This window comes from Salmo trutta, chromosome 19 (assembly GCF_901001165.1).
Source record: "Salmo trutta chromosome 19, fSalTru1.1, whole genome shotgun sequence".
Classification (NCBI taxonomy): Eukaryota; Metazoa; Chordata; class Actinopteri; order Salmoniformes; family Salmonidae; genus Salmo; species Salmo trutta.
The window spans coordinates 37,135,183-37,153,983 of record NC_042975.1 but is presented as its reverse complement, the minus strand read 5'-3'; the positions used below and the strand labels follow the sequence as shown (position 1 = coordinate 37,153,983).

The 18,801-nt window shown below is 46.1% G+C and overlaps 1 protein-coding gene across 3 annotated transcripts in view; it reads right to left on the bottom strand.

Annotated features, from left to right (window-relative positions):
* Window positions 1-18,801, bottom strand: part of LOC115154522 (connector enhancer of kinase suppressor of ras 2) — a 66,990-nt gene that overhangs the window by 27,068 nt on the left and 21,121 nt on the right. For all 3 annotated transcript variants that reach the window (XM_029700812.1, XM_029700814.1, XM_029700813.1), the window contains exons 6-8: window positions 9,919-10,038; window positions 9,609-9,668; window positions 6,644-6,712 (exon numbers count right to left, since the gene is read on the bottom strand). In XM_029700812.1, coding sequence (XP_029556672.1) covers window positions 6,644-6,712; window positions 9,609-9,668; window positions 9,919-10,038 — 249 coding nt within the window. The remainder of the gene's footprint in view (window positions 1-6,643; window positions 6,713-9,608; window positions 9,669-9,918; window positions 10,039-18,801) is intronic.

Here is an 18,801-nt window from a genome sequence, read left to right as displayed (position 1 = left end):
CACATGTTCTGGGAGCATTTGAAGTGAGGTTTTACGAAAGTTTTACTCTGGTTCCTTTTAAGTTTTCCTGGGAGGTTTTATTTCCATTGTTGGTAATTTTGAGTTTTTTGTATAACTTCCTTCAAACTTTCACTGAAAGTTTCAATAATACTTTTAATAACACTGCTACCTTATTTTGGGTTTACTTTTTTGAACTCCAAGCACAGGTAGGACACATGGAAATTATTTTCCTTCAGCATTAATCATGCAAATGTATTTATTTTTTAATGTGACACGGCAAAAGTGAGATTAAAACAAAACCGATGCGTGGGCAACTATGGGGCAAAACTGACAGGGTTGGTTCAGATTGTTGGCAACATTTAAAACTATATTTAATCTCCAATGTTTATTGAAAACAAATATATTTGCACAATGTGCACTTGTTGTCTATCAATTACATTGTTACAGTTATTGGTTAACTAGCTAGCAAATTTAAGCCATACTAGCATAGACATGACATGAGTCAAAAAAACACACCAGAACACACTTAACAAGATAGAGGATAGAAATAGTTTTGTTTGACGCTGAGAACAAAACGTATATGTTTTAAATAACATTCTTAGAATGTTCTCTGAATGCTACTAAAGTTTTCTTGCGTTATTTGTGGATAGCTTTCTTAACGTTCTCTGAACAATTTGAGAACATGGCTTTAAATAGAACCATGAGGAAACCTTTAGGAAACATGCTGAAGCACTGAAATTCCCACAGAATAAATATTTGAGAACATTCCCAATGTCAAACCAGTTGGAGAATGTTTCTAGAACATTAACAAAATTGAAATTAAATGTAACCATGGTTGAACTTTTAGGAAACATGACTTTAAATAGAACCAGGAGGAAACCTTTTGGAAACATTTTGCTGAAGTACTGAAATTCCCACATAAGAACATTGTTTCTTAACTTTCTCTTAACTAATTGAGAACATTCCCAATGTCAAATCAGTTGGAGAACAAACCAAAATTGTTACTAAATGTAATCATGTTGTAACTTTTAGGATATGTTCTGTTTAAAGTAACGAAACACCATAAAATCAACTTTTTTTGTGAGGGTCATTTAATGTGCTGAGAATGTTCCAAAGCCAAGCAACAATACTGCACCATGCCCAGAAAGTTGTAGGAAGGTTGTATGCAAAAATAACCATAGGACAACCATGTTCTCACCAAGCTCTAAGAAACATATGGTTCTCATAAACGTATGTGCTAGCTGGGACAAAGCATGTAATAAGCTAGCTAGCCTCTGGCCAACAGGACAGGTTTGCCAGTTGTAAACCTCTATTGGATGTTTGCCAAGGCATGTGACCATTCAGTTAATATTATGAAAGTTCATTGGCACAACCACTGTCTCATGTTTCTGGACACAGCGTCATGTCATAAAACGTATAATCTATGTGATTGGCTGATCATACAGTAAATTAGTTCTCTTCTAAACACAGTAAAACAAGCTACCGCAACCACAACTTATTAGTGTATCTTTGTTAAGGTAGGAGGAAGTACTGTGCCCTTTACCTTTTAAAAATATATCACAAATGTGCAGTTAGGCCTACTAGTAATGGTCCCCTACCGAGCTAGGACACTGCCCCTGCTCAGTATGACAACATCACAAGCGGCCTGATTAATGCATCCACCATGGTGACACCAACCCAAACAAATTACAGAAAATACCACAGTCCTCCCAATCCATTGTTTATATTAGATGTTAGTTTATTATCTCCTGCCAGCTGTTTTCATACTACATCTCCAATTCCACTAGAATCATATTTACTGGACTTTAAATAGCCTGGAGGGCCTCTGCAGTAACAACAAGGAGAAACATACACAGACCTCAATGCAAAGTGACACAAACAGTAGGTCGTGACCTCTAAAGCTGCCACTGTTTCATCAGTGGATGACGTAGCTACTATGGCTTCTGTACATGTGTGCAGAAGCCACAGTCAGAAGCCACAGTAGGATAAACAAACATTTACTTCTGGCAAAAATAGAAGGAATGCTGAAAAGCTTTGATTTAGATTAGATTTTAATTAGGATCCCCATCAGCCAACGCCAATGGCGACAGCTAGTCTTAACGGGGTCCGACACATAACGAAAAATACATTACAGACTACTTTACAATTTACATACATTTAAAAACATTAACATGTTGGGTGTGTGTGTGAGCAGCTATCAGTTACATATACATGACTGTACATACACACAACAAGTAGGTCACATGGGGAGAGGAATTGTGAGGTGTTGCTTTATTTGCTTTTTGAAACCAGGTTTGCTGTTCACTTATGCTATATGAGATGGAAGGGTGTTCCATGCAATCATGGCTCTGTATAATACTGTAAGTTTCCTTGAATTTGTTCTGGACCCGGGACTGTGAAAAGACCCCTGGTGGCGTGTCTGATGGGTAAGTGTGTGTCAGTGCTGTGTGTAAGTTGACTATGCAAACAATTGGGAATTTCCAACACATTCATGTTTTTTATAAAAAGAAATGATGCAGCTAGTCTTTTCTCAACTCTTAGCCAAAGAGACTGGCATGTATAGTATTAATACAGTATTAGCCCTCTGATTACAATTCCCGCTCTTTTCTGGGCCGGCTGCAGCTTAACTATGTCCTTCTTTGCAGCACATGACCATATGACTGGACAATAATCAAGATAAAACTAGAGCCTGCTGGACTTTCTTTGTGGAGTGTAGTGTCAAAAAAGCAGAGCATCTCTTTATTACGGACAGACCTCTCCCCATCTTAACAACCATTACATCAATATGTTTTGACCATGACAGTTTACAATCTAAGGTAACACCAAGTAATTTTGTCTCCTCAACTTGCTTAACAGACACACCATTCATTCCCAGATTCAGCTGAGTTATTGAACTTATGGAATTATTTGTACTAAATACAATGCTCTTAGTTTTAGAGATGTTCAGGACCAGTTTATTACTGGCCACCCATTCTAAAACTGACGGCAACTCTTTGTTTAGGGTTGCAGTGATTTCACTAGCTGTGGTTGCTGACGTGTACAGGGTTGAAACATCATCATATATGAACATACAGGCTTTGTTTAATGCCAGTGTCTGGTCATTGGTAAAAATAGAAAAGAGTAAAGGGCCAAGTGAACTGCCCTGCGGTACACTAACTTTATATGTTTAACATTAGAGAAGCTTCCAATAAAGAAACCCCTTTGTATTCTATTAGATAGATAATGTAGCTCTGAATCCACGATATGGCAGAGGTTGAAAAGCCATAACACATGAAGTAAAAAAACAAAAAACAGGTGATGTCAATAAGATCAAAAGCCTGCCCTAACAGTACAGCTATCGCAATCTTATTATCAATTTCTTTCAACCAATCATCAGTCATTTGTGTCAGTGCAGTACATGTTGAGTGCCCTTCTCCATAAGCATGCTGAACGTCTGTTGTTCATTTGTTTACAGCAAGAGAGCATTGTATTTGGTCAAACACCATTTTTCCCAACATTTTGCTAAGAACTGGCAGCAAGCTGATTGGTCGGCTGTTGGAACCAGTAAAGGCCGCTTTACCATTATTGGGTAGCAGAATGACTTTAGCCTCCCTCCAGACCTGAGGACAAACACTTTTCTCTAGGCCCAGATTAAAGATATGACAGATAGGAGAGGCTATAGAGTCAGCTATTATCCTCAGTAGATTTCCATCTAAGTTGTCAATGCCAGGAGGTTTGTCATTATTAATCGATAACAAAAACACCTCTTCCACACTAACTTTACAAAATTGAAACTTACAATGCTTCGTTTTTTTATGCATGAATACGATGGCTAACTGTTCGTATTTGGCATTTCCTGCCTAAGATTGCACACTTTGCCGATGAAGTAATCATTAAAATAATTGGCAACATCAAATGGTTTGTAATAAATAAATTATCTTATTCGACGAAAGATGGAGTTGAATTTGAGTTTCTGCCCATAATTATTATTATAATTTTTTATTCCATCACTCTTTATATCATTGATTTTGGCTTCTTCTTCTTCTTTGTGATGGGTTTAGTCACATCATTTCTCAATTTGCAGTAAGTCAGCCAGTCAGATGTGCAGCCAGACTTATTTGCCACTCCTTTTGCCCCATCTCTGTCAACCATACATTTTACAATTGCTCATCAATCCATGGAGCCTTAACAGTTCTTAACTGGTGCATGATTTTGGAAACTTGGCTTTCCTGGATATAGCCCCTATATTGTAATCACTGCATCCAATGGGTACGGATACAGCTTTAGAACAAAGTTCTACAATATTAGCAAAGACGTGATCAATACATCCAGAGGGTCTTGTTTCTGTAGTGTTTGTAAACACCCTGGTATGTTGCTTAATAACCTGAACTAGATTACAGGCACTGGTTGCAGTGAGAAGCTTCCTCTTAAGCGAACAACTTGATGAAAACCAGTGAATATTCAAGTCCCAAAGAAAGTAGACTTCTGTTTACATCACATACACTATCAAGCATTTCACACACATTATTTAGATACTGACTGTTAGCACTTGGTGGCCTACAGCAGCACCCTAAAAAAATAGGCTTTAGATGAGGCAGATGAACCTGCAACCACAACATTTCAATAACATTTGACATGAGATCCTCTCTAAGCATTACAGGGATATGGCTCTGAATATATACAGCAACACCTCCCCATAAGCATTCCTGTCTTTTCTATAGATGTTATATCCTTGTATTGATACTGCTGTATCAAAGGAATTATCAGAAATGGCTAATATATGAAATGTAGCTGATGTTTAGCAAGTTATTGATTTCATTAACCTTATATTTTAAGGCTACATATATTAATATGGGCTATTTTTTGCCCTTTCCTGGGTAGCTTATCAGAGATAGACGTAATATGGAAAATAACAAACAAAGCAAGAAAAAACATTCAGGAGTCCTTCAATCAGTTGGTGGTGTGTGTGCTGTGGGATTGGAAATATGAACCCAAAGGCTTGGCTCTCTCATCCTTTCTAGGCTTTTGGGAGGGAGGGTGGACAATGAGCCTGTTATAGCAGATGTAAGCAATGTCCCCACGTGCTCCGGCAGTTTTCATGGCTGGGATCAGTTCTTTCCTCTTCTGGCGCATAGCTTCAGGATAGTCCTCGTTGTGGAAGATGTACGTTCCTCTTAAGTTATTTGCTCTTTCCTGAACATCTACCTGGGTTTTCCAGTTCTGTGTACGTGCTCCACTTCAATCTTGCTGTGGTCCATCTTCAGTTTCTCAATGATCATTTCCCTCACTTTATCCTCAGACTCCGTCCAGGTCTCGTGGAGATTCTGCGACTCCATCCACAACAGTGTTGTTCTGCCTTGATTGTCCCTCGAGATAATCGGAGTTCTCCGTCATTGTTATTGTGGATTCAAATACAGAACGGATGTCCTCTCTCAATGACTTACAGATTGCTATTATCTTGCTGTTCTCCTTTTTAAACTCATCGATCTGACCCTGGGAGAACTGCAAACTGTTCTTCAGGTCCTGGACCTCTCTGGTCAGATCATCCATTATTTTCTTAGTTGACTCCAGCAGTATTTGGACACAACACTTGAAACTTTTTCTTGTTGTAACAACTGCTTGTAGAACTATTTTTGTTTGTTTAAAAGATCCTTCACCTGTGATAGAGAGACACCACTGTCCTCAACGGTGCTCCCTCCGGCTTTGGTCTTTGTCATGGTAGAAATGTAGGCTATGCTGTTACTCCTCGCAGTTCCAGACCGGGCAGGTCACAGGACAGATATAAACAGCAACAAAGAGCAGGGATTCAAACAGTCACACTCCCGGGACAATCCGTGGTCCTAGCCACAAGGGCAGTAGGCGGTGTACAAGCTGCTAAGGAAACCTGGCTAGCTTGATAGCTAGCAAACGTTAGTTAGAAGCTACTGTAGGATAGCATCTGCGCCAACGTGGCTACTTCTCTGGAGTGAAATAGATATCCTATTGTTCCTTGTAATACAGTGAACGTCCCACACCTTAATGTGATGTTACATGTTGATAATTGTTTGAAAATAAATCAGTTAATTCATAGTTATTTTACAAAAGAAAGCCACAAGAAAGATATGTGTTTCAATACATCTACTAAAGAGGAGAAAACATTGATGTAGATAATTTGATTAACCATAAATAGGTATCTATTGATGAATATAGAGGAGTGATTTGACTGTCCTTTTTACTGTTTAAAGTGAGATCAGGTCAGATTAAATGGATTGTCCAGTGCTGCCAACCCCTGTGCGTTAAATGAACCGACTCGGTTACATTGGGAACTAAAAGCTCATTATCAATTAATGACTATCCAGACCCCTGTATCCTTACAAGTACATTAAATCCCTAACTACCAGATACTAAATGATTAATTGAGGACTAATTAGGTACTAGGAAGAACTAAATAAGCACCTTGTACTTGGCTTCCAAAGGCAAAGCGTTTAGTCCCCAGACAGGCTGGGCTAGAGGAGTAGAGTCTAGTAAAGCAGACGTTTCTCATTCATGATAGCTGACCTTTCCTGACCCAGACTGAACAGAATGTATTTCCCAGACCCTGAGAGAGATCCTGTAGGACTAAATGACATAACAGTACTCAGTGCTGTACTCAGTATCCACAGTGGAACACTTAGTCTGGACTCACCACAGTTTGGTGATTGACCTGAATAACCTCGTCTCCCGCATGGATCTTCTTGCACTGGTCAGCTGGAGACTGCAGAGACAGTGACAGACAGTATCCAAGTAAGACAAGTAGAGGTTAGGACACATCGACTGTGCCATCATGGCAATATAAACAGACAGATCATTGTCATCAGAGACCTTTGTCTATGGTTTGTCAGTATAGGTCATATACTAACTACAAGTATGCGCTTTGGCCAACTACTTTGAATTTATTTTCATGCCAAACATGACATACAGTGCCTTCGGAAAGTTTTCAGACCCCTTGACTTTTTCCACATTTTGTTACGTTATTCCAAAATTATAATTTTTTAAATGTAATCCTCACCAATCTACACAGAATACCCCATAATGACAAAGCAAAAACAGAAATACCTTATTTACATAAGTATTCAGACCCTTTGCGATGAGACTCAAAATTGAGCTCAGGTGCATCCTGCTTCCATTGATCATCCTTGAGATGTTTCTACAACTTGATTGGAGTCCACCTGTGGTAAATTCAATTGATTGGACATGATTTGGAAAGGCACACACCTGTCTATATAAGGTCCTACAGTTGACAGTGCATGTCAGAGCAAAAACCAAGCCATGAGGTCGAAGTAATTGTCTGTAGCGCTCCGAGACAGGATTGTGTCGAGGCACAGATCTGGGGAAGGGTACCAAAAAATGTCTGCAGCATTGAAGGTCCCCAAGAACACAGTGGCCTCCATCATTCTTAAATGAGCTGGCCGCCCGACTAAACTGAGCAATCGGGGGAGAAAGGCCTTGGTCAGGGAGGTGACTAAGAACCCAATGGTCACTCTGACAGAGCTATAGAGTTCCTCTGTGGAGATGGGAGAACCATCCAGAAGGACAACCATCTCCGCAGTACTCCACCAATCAGGCCTTTATGGTAGAGTGGCCAGACGGAAGCCACTCCTCAGTAAAAGGCACCTGACAGCCCTGCTTGGAGTTTGTCAAAAGACACCTAAAGACTCTCAGACCATGAGAAACAAGATTCTCTGGTCTGATGAAACCAAGATTGAACTCGTTGGCCAGAATGCCAAGCGTCACCTCTGGAGGAAACCTGGCACCATCCATACTGTGAAGCATGGTGGTGGCAGCATCATGCTGTTGGGATGTTTTTCAACAGGAGGGACTGGGAGACTAGTCAGGAGCGAGGCAAAGATGAACGGAGCAAAGTACAGAGAGATCCTTGATGAAAACCTGCTCCAGAGCGCTCAGGATCTCAGACTGGGGGCGAAGATTCATCTTCCAACAGGACAACGATCCTAAGCACACAGCCAAAACAACTCAGGAGTGGCTTAGGGACAAGTCTCTGAATGTCCTTGATTGGCCCAGCCAGAGCCCGGACTTGAGCCCAATCCAACATCTCTGGAGAGACCTAAAGATAACTTTGCAGCAACGCTTCTCATCAAACCTGACAGAGCTTGAGAGGATCTACAGAGAAGAATGGGAGAAACTCCCCAAATACAGGTGAGCCAAGCTTGTTGAGTCATACCCACGAAGACTCGAGGCTGTAATCACTGCCAAAGGTGCTTCAACAAAGTACTGAGTAAAGGATCTGAATACTTATGTAAATGTGATATTTCCGGTTTTTTTATGTCTATAAACCTTGCTTTGTGGTTATCGGTATTGTGTGTAAGTTGAAGTGGTGGGGGGGGACTATTTCATTAATTTTAGAATTAGGCTGTAACTTAACAAAATGTGGAAAAAGTCAAGGGGTTTGAAAACTTTCTGAATGCGCTGTACATGGCATGATAATGAACAGAACAAAGGAGTTGGCTAAAGCACAGACTGATCTGCAAGGGGAGGCTATGCTGGCACAGCTTTAGAAGACAGGTAAATTATGGTTTCCCCCAAAATGTCCATTAACAGTCTAAAGAGTGTTACATTTAAAAACATACATTTTAAAAAAATATGTAAAATGCTAAAAGTATTTTGTCTGTAATGTATTTTTCGTTATGTGTCGGACCCCAGTAAGACTAGCTGTTGCCATTGGCGTCGACTAATGGGGATCCTAATAAAATTAAATAAAAAATTAAAATCCCAGCCACCATTTAGCAGCAATTGAAAGTACCAGATGAGTCATATCACTTGGCAGAGACATCACCAGCCTCTATTCCTCCCTTCATACCGTGGTACTACGACAGCACACTTTGTACAATATCTCCAATATTTTCCTTCCATAGGGGCTCAGAAATAACAAAAATGATCAGTCACAGTATGTGTCTGAGTAAAACTTAAACATCACATTAAACAGCAGCACCCATTCCCTCTCCATCTCCTACAGAGAATCCTCCCCATACCAGTCCTGCTTTGAAAGTGTTGCTAATTAGAAGAGCTGTGGTTCTCTGTGCCATACTACCATCTGTAAGCCTCTGTCACCCCTCCTCTGTTTCACCCCCAATTAAACACCCAGATGTTAATTAGGGTGTTCACTAATTGAACAGTTATCCCAGAACCCCAACCAGAGGAGCTGATCTTTATAGCACTACAAGAAGCTCATGGGTCAAAGAAGCAAGCCAACGCTAGGAGACAAAAACAAAGGTATGGTAATCTCTCATGGATAGACTATAGTACGTAAACATAAATGGTACCGTAGATCTTTCATGATAGAATGGGATGCATGAGATAACGAGCAGCATTAGTTCCGGTGCTTTGGACAAATCACGATTTCGCAGCTGTTAGCATCTTTTCAATTTAAGAAGGGGAGGGGACATTTGGCCCATAGAGTTGCCGGTTCCGATCTCTTCTCAACACATATGGACCCAGAACTTAATCGAGCATCTGACCAATTACACAAGACTTTAGTTCTGGGTTAAACGAGATTAAAGGTATGGGGCAAGAGTGGGTATGGTTAGCAGAGAATGTTTAAAGTAAAACATTTGTTTTACTTCAGGGTAACAGGGTCCAGAAAGTAGACTTACGTTCTCAGTGGTCCCAGTGATGACATGAAGGCCGTCGTATGTAGATTTGATGTACATTCCCTAAATGAGAGGAAAAAGGCTGAACTTTATTAAACTTAACAGGAGAATAATGTAGTAATAATGATGAGACTTACACTTCCCAATATCTTGTTATGAAATTTGTAAGCAACAGCAAACAAGTAAAGTGAGCCTGTTTTCTCTGTTATAGAACTATCCTGTCAAAGAGTGAGTATCTTAGACAAACTCCTTGTTCAGCTCCTGTGGAGGTATGATTGAAGGCATCTACAGTGTAGTCAGAGTGAGTACTAACCAGGCCCTCGCTGGGCATGATGTTGGTCAGGTGCACCACCTCCAGATGGGCCGACTGGGACACCAGCGAATCAGAGGACAGCGAGATGATGTGGTCACAGATCCCAGACAATGTTTTACACTGCCGACAGAAGAAGACAGGAAGGGATCATTCTATATGCTGCATCTCACACTGACAACTGGGTAATATGAATTACTGCCTGAATAACTATCATTCTTTGGATGCCTAAATGATACAGGTAACACCAACATAGTGTCTTAATAGGGCGTTGGGCCACCACGAGCCGCCAGAACAGCTTCAATGCACCTTGACAGAACTCCATTGAAGGGATGCAAAACCATTCTTGCACAAGAAATTCCATCATTTGATGTTTTGTTGATGGTGGTGGAAAACACCGTCTCAAGCGCCGCTCCAGAATCTCCCATAAGTATTCAATTGGGTTGAGATCTGGTAACTGAGACACACACACACACCATTTAAACTCCATATACTCCTTTCCCAGCTAGCACATTTGGTACCTTGGAAGTTGTGGGAACTAATGTTTTTGATTTCACATTGGTTGTGAGAACGAAGCCATACGTTTCCGGACCGGTAAAACTGAACGTTTTCTAAACGTTCTAAGAACAGAAGTAAAAATTTCATCTGTTCTGGAAACGTTTAGTTTTAGGTTGCAGGGAGGTTCTGAGAACGTTTTACTCTGGTTCCTTGAAAGTTTTCCTGGGAGGTTTTATTAACGCACTTTTGTAACTTCCTTAAAACCTTCTCTGTTTCAATAACACTGCTAGCTTATTTTGGGTAAACATATACAGTTGAAGTCGGATGTTTACATACACCTTAGCAAAATATACTGCTCAAAAAAATAAAGGGAACACTTAAACAACACAATGTAACTCCAAGTCAATCATACTTCTGTGAAATCAAACTGTCCACTTAGGAAGCAACACTGATTGACAATAAATTTCACGTGCTGTTGTGCAGATGGAATAGACAACAGGTGGAAATTATAGGCAATTAGCAAGACACCCCCAATAAAGGAGTGGTTCTGCAGGTGGTAACCACAGACCACTTCTCAGTTCCTATGCTTCCTGGCTGATGTTTTGGTCACTTTTGAATGCTGGTGGTGCTTTCACTCTAGTGGTAGCATGAGACGGAGTCTACAACCCACACAAGTGGCTCAGGTAGTGCAGCTCATCCAGGATGGCACATCAATGCCAGCTGTGGCAAGAAGGTTTGCTGTGTCTGTCAGCGTAGTGTCCAGAGCATGGAGGCGCTACCAGGTGACAGGCCAGTACATCAGGAGACGTGGAGGAGGCCGTAGGAGGGCAACAACCCAGCAGCAGGACCGCTACCTCCGCCTTTGTGCAAGGAGGAGCAGGAGGAGCACTGCCAGAGCCCTGCAAAATGACCTCCAGCAGGCCACAAATGTGCATGTGTCTGCTCAAACGGTCAGAAACAGACTCCATGAGGGTGGTATGAGGGCCCGACGTCCACAGGTGGGGGTTGTGCTTACAGCCCAACACCGTGCAGGACGTTTGGCATTTGCCAGAGAACACCAAGATTGGCAAATTCGCCACTGGCGCCCTGTGCTCTTCACAGATGAAAGCAGGTTCACACTGAGCACATGTGACAGACGTGATAGTCTGGAGACGCCGTGGAGAACGTTCTGCTGCCTGCAACATCCTCCAGCATGACCGGTTTGGCGGTGGGTCAGTCATGGTGTAGGGTGGCATTTCTTTGGGGGGCCGCACAGCCCTCCATGTGCTCGCCAGAGGTAGCCTGACTGCCATTAGGTACCGAGATGAGATCCTCAGACCCCTTGTGAGACCATATGCTGGTGCGGTTGGCCCTGGGTTCCTCCTCATGTGGCTGGAGTGTGTCAGCAGTTCCTGCAAGAGGATGGCATTGATGCTATGGACTGGCCCGCCTGTTCCCCAGACCTGAATCCAATTGAGCACATCTGGGACATCATGTCTCGCTCCATCCACCAACGCCACGTTGCACCACAGACTGTCCAGGAGTTGGCGGATGCTTTAGTCCAGGTCTGGGAGGAGATCCCTCAGGAGACCATCCGCCACCTCATCAGGAGCATACCCAGGCGTTGTAGGGAGGTCATACAGGCACGTGGAGGCCACACACACTACTGAGCCTCATTTTGACTTGTTTTAAGGACATTACATCAAAGTTGGATCAGCCTGTAGTGTGGTTTTCCACTTTAATTTAGAGTGTGACTCCAAATCCAGACCTCCATGGGTTGATAAATTGGATTTCCATTGATTATTTTTGTGTGATTTTGTTGTCAGCACATTCAACTATGTAAAGAAAAAAGTATTTAATAAGATTATTTCATTCATTCAGATCTAGGATGTGTTATTTTAGTGTTCCCTTTATTTTTTTGAGCAGTGTACATTTCAACTCAGTTTTTCACAATTCCTGACATTTAATCAAAGTAAAAATTCCCTGTCTTAAGTCAGTTAGGATCACCACTTTATTTTAAGAATGTGAAATGTCAGAATAATAGTAGAGAGAATGATTTATTTCAGCTTTTATTTCTTTCATCACAGTCCTAGTGGGTCAGAAGTTGACATACACTCAATTAGTATTTGGTAGCATTACCTTTAAATTGTTTAACTTGGGTCAAATGTTTCGGGTAGCCTTCCACAAGCTTCCCACAATAAGTTGGGTGAATTTTGCCCTCCTTGCTCGCATACGCTTTTTCAGTTCTGCCCACAAATGTTCTACAGGATTGAGGTCAGGGCTTTGTGATGGCCGCTCCAATACCTTGACTCTGTTGTCCTTAAGCCATTTTGCCACAATTTTGGAAGTATGCTTGGGGTCATTGTCCATTTGGAAGACCCATTTTCGTCCACTTCCTGACTGATGTCTTGAGTTGTTGCTTCAATATATCCACATAATTTTCTTTCCTCATGATGCCATCTATTTTGTGAAGTGCACCAGTCCTTCCTGCAGCAAAGCACCTCCACAACATGATGCTGCCACCCCGGTGCTTCATGGTTGGGATGGTGTTCTTCAGCTTGCAAGTCTCCTCCTATTTCTTCCAAACATAACGATGGTCATTATGGTCAAACAGTTCTATTTTTGTTTCATCAGACCAGATGACATTTCTCCAAAAAGTACCATCTTTGTCCCCATGTGCAGTTGCAATCCGTAGTCTAGTTTTTTGGCAGTTTTGGAGCAGTGGCTTCTTCCTTGCTGAGCGACCTTTCAGGTTATGTCGATATAGGACTTGTTTTACTGTGGATATAGATACTTTTGTACCTGTTTCTTCCAGCATCTTCACGAGGTCCATTGCTGTTGTTCTGGGATTGATTTGCACTTTTCGCACCAAAGTACATTCATCTCTAGGAGACAGAACGCGTCTCCTTCCTGAGCGGTATGATGGCTGTGTGGTCCCATGGTGTTTACACTTGCATAATATTGTTTGTACAGATGAACGTGGTACTTTCAGGCATTTGGAAATTGCTCCCAAGGATGAACCAGACTTGTGGAGGTCTACAATTGTTTTTCTGAGGTCTTGGCTGATTTCTTTTGATTTTCCCATGATGTCAAGCAAAGAGGCACTGAGTTTGAAGGTAGGCCTTGAAATACATCAACAGGTACACCTCCAATTGACTCAAATTATGTCAATTAGCCTGTCAGAAGCTTCTAAAGCCATGACATCATTTTCTGGAATTTTCCAAGCTGTTTAAAGGCACAGTCAACTTGTATGTAAACTTCTGACCCACTGGAATTGTGATACTCTGAATTATAAGTGAAATAATCTGTCTGTAAACAATTGTTGGAAAAATTACTTGTGTCATTGTCACAGGATCCAACGAAAGTGGCGCCCCTCCTCGGTCGGGCAGCGCTCGGCGGTCGTCGTCGCCGGCCTATTAGCTGCCATCGATCGTTGTTTCTGTCGTTTAGTTTTGTCTGTCTGTTCCGCACCTGTTTTGTGTTGTCATTAGTGGGGATTTATTTAAGGTGTGTTTTCAGTTGGGATTTTGTGCGGGATTGTTGATTGTCCACTCAGGACGGTGGTCCGTGTTTTTATTACGGGTTGTTATCTGACAGTTTAAGGAGGAGAGAATTTACCGGGCTGCGCCCCGTGCCTTTTTGTGCCGCTAATATTTATAGTTTGTTCGCCATATCGGGAATGCGTTTTTCCCAGGCAGTCTGTCTGTAGCGCCCTGTGCCTCGGGGTTTTGTTTTTTGTGTGTCAAATTATTAAAAGGACACTCAACTCCAGCACCTGCCTCCTGCATCTGATTCCGCCTTACACCAGTCCAAGTCAACTGTGACAGAATCCCGCACCCACAACCTATGGAGTCAGCAGGAGCAGAAGCGCCATCCATGGCTGAGCAGGTCTCCCAACATGCCGGCCTCCTCCACCGCCTAGGCTCGGCCATGGATCAGGTGTTGGCCCGGTTGGAGAGCTGGGAGAGAGGGGCCTCCCCAGCCAGACCAGCTCCGGTCCCTCACCCTGCGCCCCTACCCACACCCACTGAAGCGGGTGCCGGCGGGATCCGGATTTCACCGCCCAGGGAGTTCGATGGGACGGCCGCTGGGTGCAAGGGGTTCTTGCTCCAACTGGAACTGTACCTGGCGACCGTCCGCCCCCCTCCCTCCGACGAAGAGAGGGTGAGCGTCCTCGTCTCGTGTCTCACGGGTCGAGCCCTGGAATGGGCCAATACGGTCTGGGATAGTCCAGACTCGGCCCGGGGTGACTACCCGGAGTTCACCCGCCGCTTCCGGGCGGTTTTCGATCATCCCCCGGAGGGCAGGGCGGCGGGTGAGCTACTATTCCATTTGAGACAGGAGACGAGGACCGCTCAGGATTTCGCATTGGAATTCCGGACTCTCGCCGCTGGATCGGGGTGGAACGAGCGGGCCCTGATAGACCACTATAGGTGCAGCCTTCGCGAGGACGTCCGCCGGGAGCTGGCATGTAGGGACAACACCTCCACTCTGGACCAACTGGTGGATTTGTCCATTAGATTGGACAACCTGCTGGCTGCCCGGGGACGTTCCAGTCGGGGCCTGTTCGTTCCGCCTACCAGTCCTCCCGCTCCACAGCCCATGGAGATAGGGGGGGCTGCACCGAGGAGGACCGGAGGGAGGGGTCTCTCTTGCACCCGATGTGGACACAGAGGACACACTGTGGACCGGTGCTGGAGAGGTCCCTCCGGGAGTTCGGAGGGCAGGCAGAGCACTGCTTCGGCCCCCCAGGTGAGTCCGCACCAGCCACACCCAGAGCCCCCTGTCGACCACTTGTACACCTCCGTTTGTTTTCCTAATTTTTCCCCTCACTTCCAGTATAAGGCGCTAGTCGATTCAGGTGCAGCTGGGAGTTTTATGGACCATGGGTTAGCGAAGAGGTTAGGGATTCCCCTGGTTCAGCTGGACCACCCCTTCCCCGTGCACGCCCTAGATAGTCGACCGCTAGGGTCAGGCCAAGTAGGGGAGATCACAGTGCCACTGGTTATGCAGACGTGGGGGGGTCATGTGGAGCGTATCAGCCTGTTCATCATTGACTCCCCAGCGTTCCCAGTGGTACTGGGAATCCCCTAGCTAGCCACACACAACCCCCAGATTTCGTGGGGGCAGAGGGCTCTAACGGGGTGGTCGGGGGAGTGCTCAGGTAGGTGCATAGGAGTTTCCATCGGTGCGACTACGGTGGAGAGTCCAGACCAAGTCTCCACCGTGCAAATTCCCTCAGAGTATGCCGATTTGGCTATCGCTTTCAGTAAGACGAAGGCGACTCTATTACCACCCCATCGACGAGAGGATTGTGCGATAAACCTCCAGGCTGACGCGGTTCTTCCTAGGAGTCACGTGTATCCTTTGTCTCAGGAGGAGACAGTGGCTATGGATACATACGTCACTGAGTCCTTGAGACAGGGATACATTCGGCCCTCTAAATCCCCCGTCTCCTCGAGCTTCTTTTTTGTGAAGAAGAAGGAGGGAGGTCTGCGCCCGTGCATTGACTATAGAGGTCTAAATGCTATCACAGTGGGTTTCAGTTACCCGCTACCTCTCATTGCTACGGCAGTGGAGTCATTTCACGGGGCGCGCTTCTTCACGAAATTGGATCTCAGGAGTGCGTATAACTTGGTGCGTATCCGAGATGGAGACGAGTGGAAAACCGCATTTAGTACCACATCTGGCCATTATGAGTACCTCGTCATGCCGTATGGGTTAAAGAATGCTCCCGCCGTCTTCCAATCCTTTGTGGACGAGGTCCTTAGGGACATGCTCGGGCAGGGTGTGGTGGTGTACATCGATGACATCCTGATCTGCTCCGCCACACGCGCCGAGCATGTGTCCCTGGTGCGTAAAGTGCTTGGGCGGCTGCTGGAGCATAACCTATACGTCAAGGCTGAGAAATGTGAGTTCTTCAAAAGAGCCGTCTCATTTCTAGGATATCGCATTTCCACCTCGGGGGTGGAGGTGGAGTGTGACCGCGTGACGGCTGTGCGTAATTGGCCAACCCCAGCTACTGTGAAGGAGGTGCAGCGGTTCTTGGGGTTCGCTAATTATTATCGGAGGTTTATCCGGGGTTTTGGCCAGGTGGCAGCTCCCATTACCTCACTGATGAAGGGGGGGCCGGTGCGGCTACGATGGTCAGCAGAGGCGGACAGAGCCTTCCATCGTCTGAAGGTTCTGTTTACCAATGCACCTGTCCTGGCGCATCCGGACCCCTCTTTGCCATTCATAGTGGAGGTGGACGCGTCCGAGGCTGGGGTAGGAGCTGTGCTATCGCAGCGCTCGGGCGTTCCTCCGAAGCTCCGCCCATGCGCGTTCTTTTCTAAGAAGCTGAGCCCGGCGGAGCGCAATTATGATGTGGGGGACCGGGAGCTGTTAGCCGTGGTCAGGGCTTTGACGGTGTGGAGACATTGGCTTGAGGGGGCACGTCACCCTTTTCTCATCTGGACCGACCACCGTAACCTGGAGTATATTCGGGCAGCGAGGAGGCTTAATCCCCGTTAGGCGAGGTGGGCCATGTTTTTTACGAGGTTTAACTTCACTCTCTCGTACATTCCAGGTTCCCGGAACCGGAAGGCTGACGCACTGTCACGTCTCTACGACACCGAGGAGCGGACCATCGATCCTACTCCCATACTTCCCGCCTCCTGTCTGGTGGCACCGGTGGTATGGGAGGTGGATGCGGACATCGAGCGGGCGGGTCGGTCAGAACCTACTCCGCCGCAGTGTCCCGTGGGCCTGAAATACGTTCCGCTTGATGTTCGCGATCGCCTGATCCGATGGTCCCATACTCTACCCTCCTCGGGTCATCCTGGGGTGGAACGGACAGTGCGGGGCCTGAAGGGGAGGTACTGGTGGCCCACCTTGGCTGAGGATGTCCGGCGTTATGTCTCGTCCTGTTCAGTATGCGCTCAGTGTAAGGCTCCTAGGCACCTACCTCGAGGGAAATTACAGCCCCTCCCTGTTCCACAGCGGCCCTGGACTCACCTCTCGGTGGATTTCCTTACGGATCTCCCGCCGTCTCAGGGGAACACGGCGATCCTGGTCGTTGTGGACAGGTTCTCTAAGTCCTGCCGTCTGCTCCCTTTGCCCGGTCTTCCTACGGCCCTGCAAACCGCGGAGGCCCTGTTCACTCACGTCTTCCGGCACTATGGGGTGCCCGAGGACATCGTATCTGATCGGGGTCCCCAGTTTACGTCCAGGGTGTGGAAATCGTTTATGGAGAGGCTGGGGGTCTCGATCAGCCTGACCTCGGGGTTCCACCCCGAGAGTAATGGGCAGGTAGAGCGCATTAACCAGGATGTGGGCAGGTTCCTGCGGTCGTATTGCCAGGACCGGCCAGGGGAGTGGGCGCAGTTCGTGCCATGGGCCGAGATGGCCCAGAACTCTCAGCGCCACTCCTCCACTAATCTGTCACCCTTCCAGGTGGTGCTGGGGTATCAGCCGGTCCTGGTGCCATGGCAACAGAGCCAGACGGAGGCTCCTGCGGTGGAGGCATGGGTCAAGCGCTCTCAGGAGACCTGGAACGCGGTCCAGGAATGTTTAAAGAGGGCGAGCGAACGGCACAAGGAGAGCGCTGACCGCCACCGCAGTGACGCCCCCGTGTTTAACCCGGGGGATAGAGTCTGGCTCTCGACCCGGAACCTGCCTCTCCGCCTGCCCTGCCGGAAGCTGGGTCCGCGGTTTGTGGGGCCGTTTAAAGTCCTGAGGAGGATAAACGAGGTGTGTTACAGGTTACAACTTCCTTCGTATTACCGTATTCACCCCTCGTTTCATGTGTCTCTCCTCAGGCCGGTGGTAGCTGGTCCGCTGCAGGACAGTGAGGTGCTGGAGGCCCCCCCGCCCCCCCTGGACATCGGGGGGAGCCCGGCGTACACAGTCCGAGCCATCCTGGACTCCCGACGTCGGGTAGGGGGCCTGCAGTACCTCGTGGACTGGGAGGGGTACGGTCCGGAGGAGAGGTGCTGGGTTCCGGCGGCAGACGTTCTGGACCCCTCTATGCTGCTGGACTTCCACCGTCGCCGAACGGATCGGCCGGCGCCTCGCCCTCCGGGCCGTCCCCGAGGGGAGGGCCGTCAGGGGAGGGGTACTGTCACAGGATCCAACGAAAGTGGCGCCCCTCCTCGGTCGGGCGGCGCTCGGCGGTCGTCGTCGCCGGCCTATTAGCTGCCATCGATCGTCGTTTCTGTCGTTTAGTTTTGTCTGTCTGTTCCGCACCTGTTTTGTGTTGTCATTAGTGGGGATTTATTTAAGGTGTGTTTTCAGTTGGGATTTTGTGCGGGATTGTTGATTGTCCACTCAGGACGGTGGTCCGTGTTTTTATTACGGGTTGTTATCTGACAGTTTAAGGAGGAGAGAATTTTACCGGGCTGCGCCCCGTGCCTTTTTGTGCCGCTAATA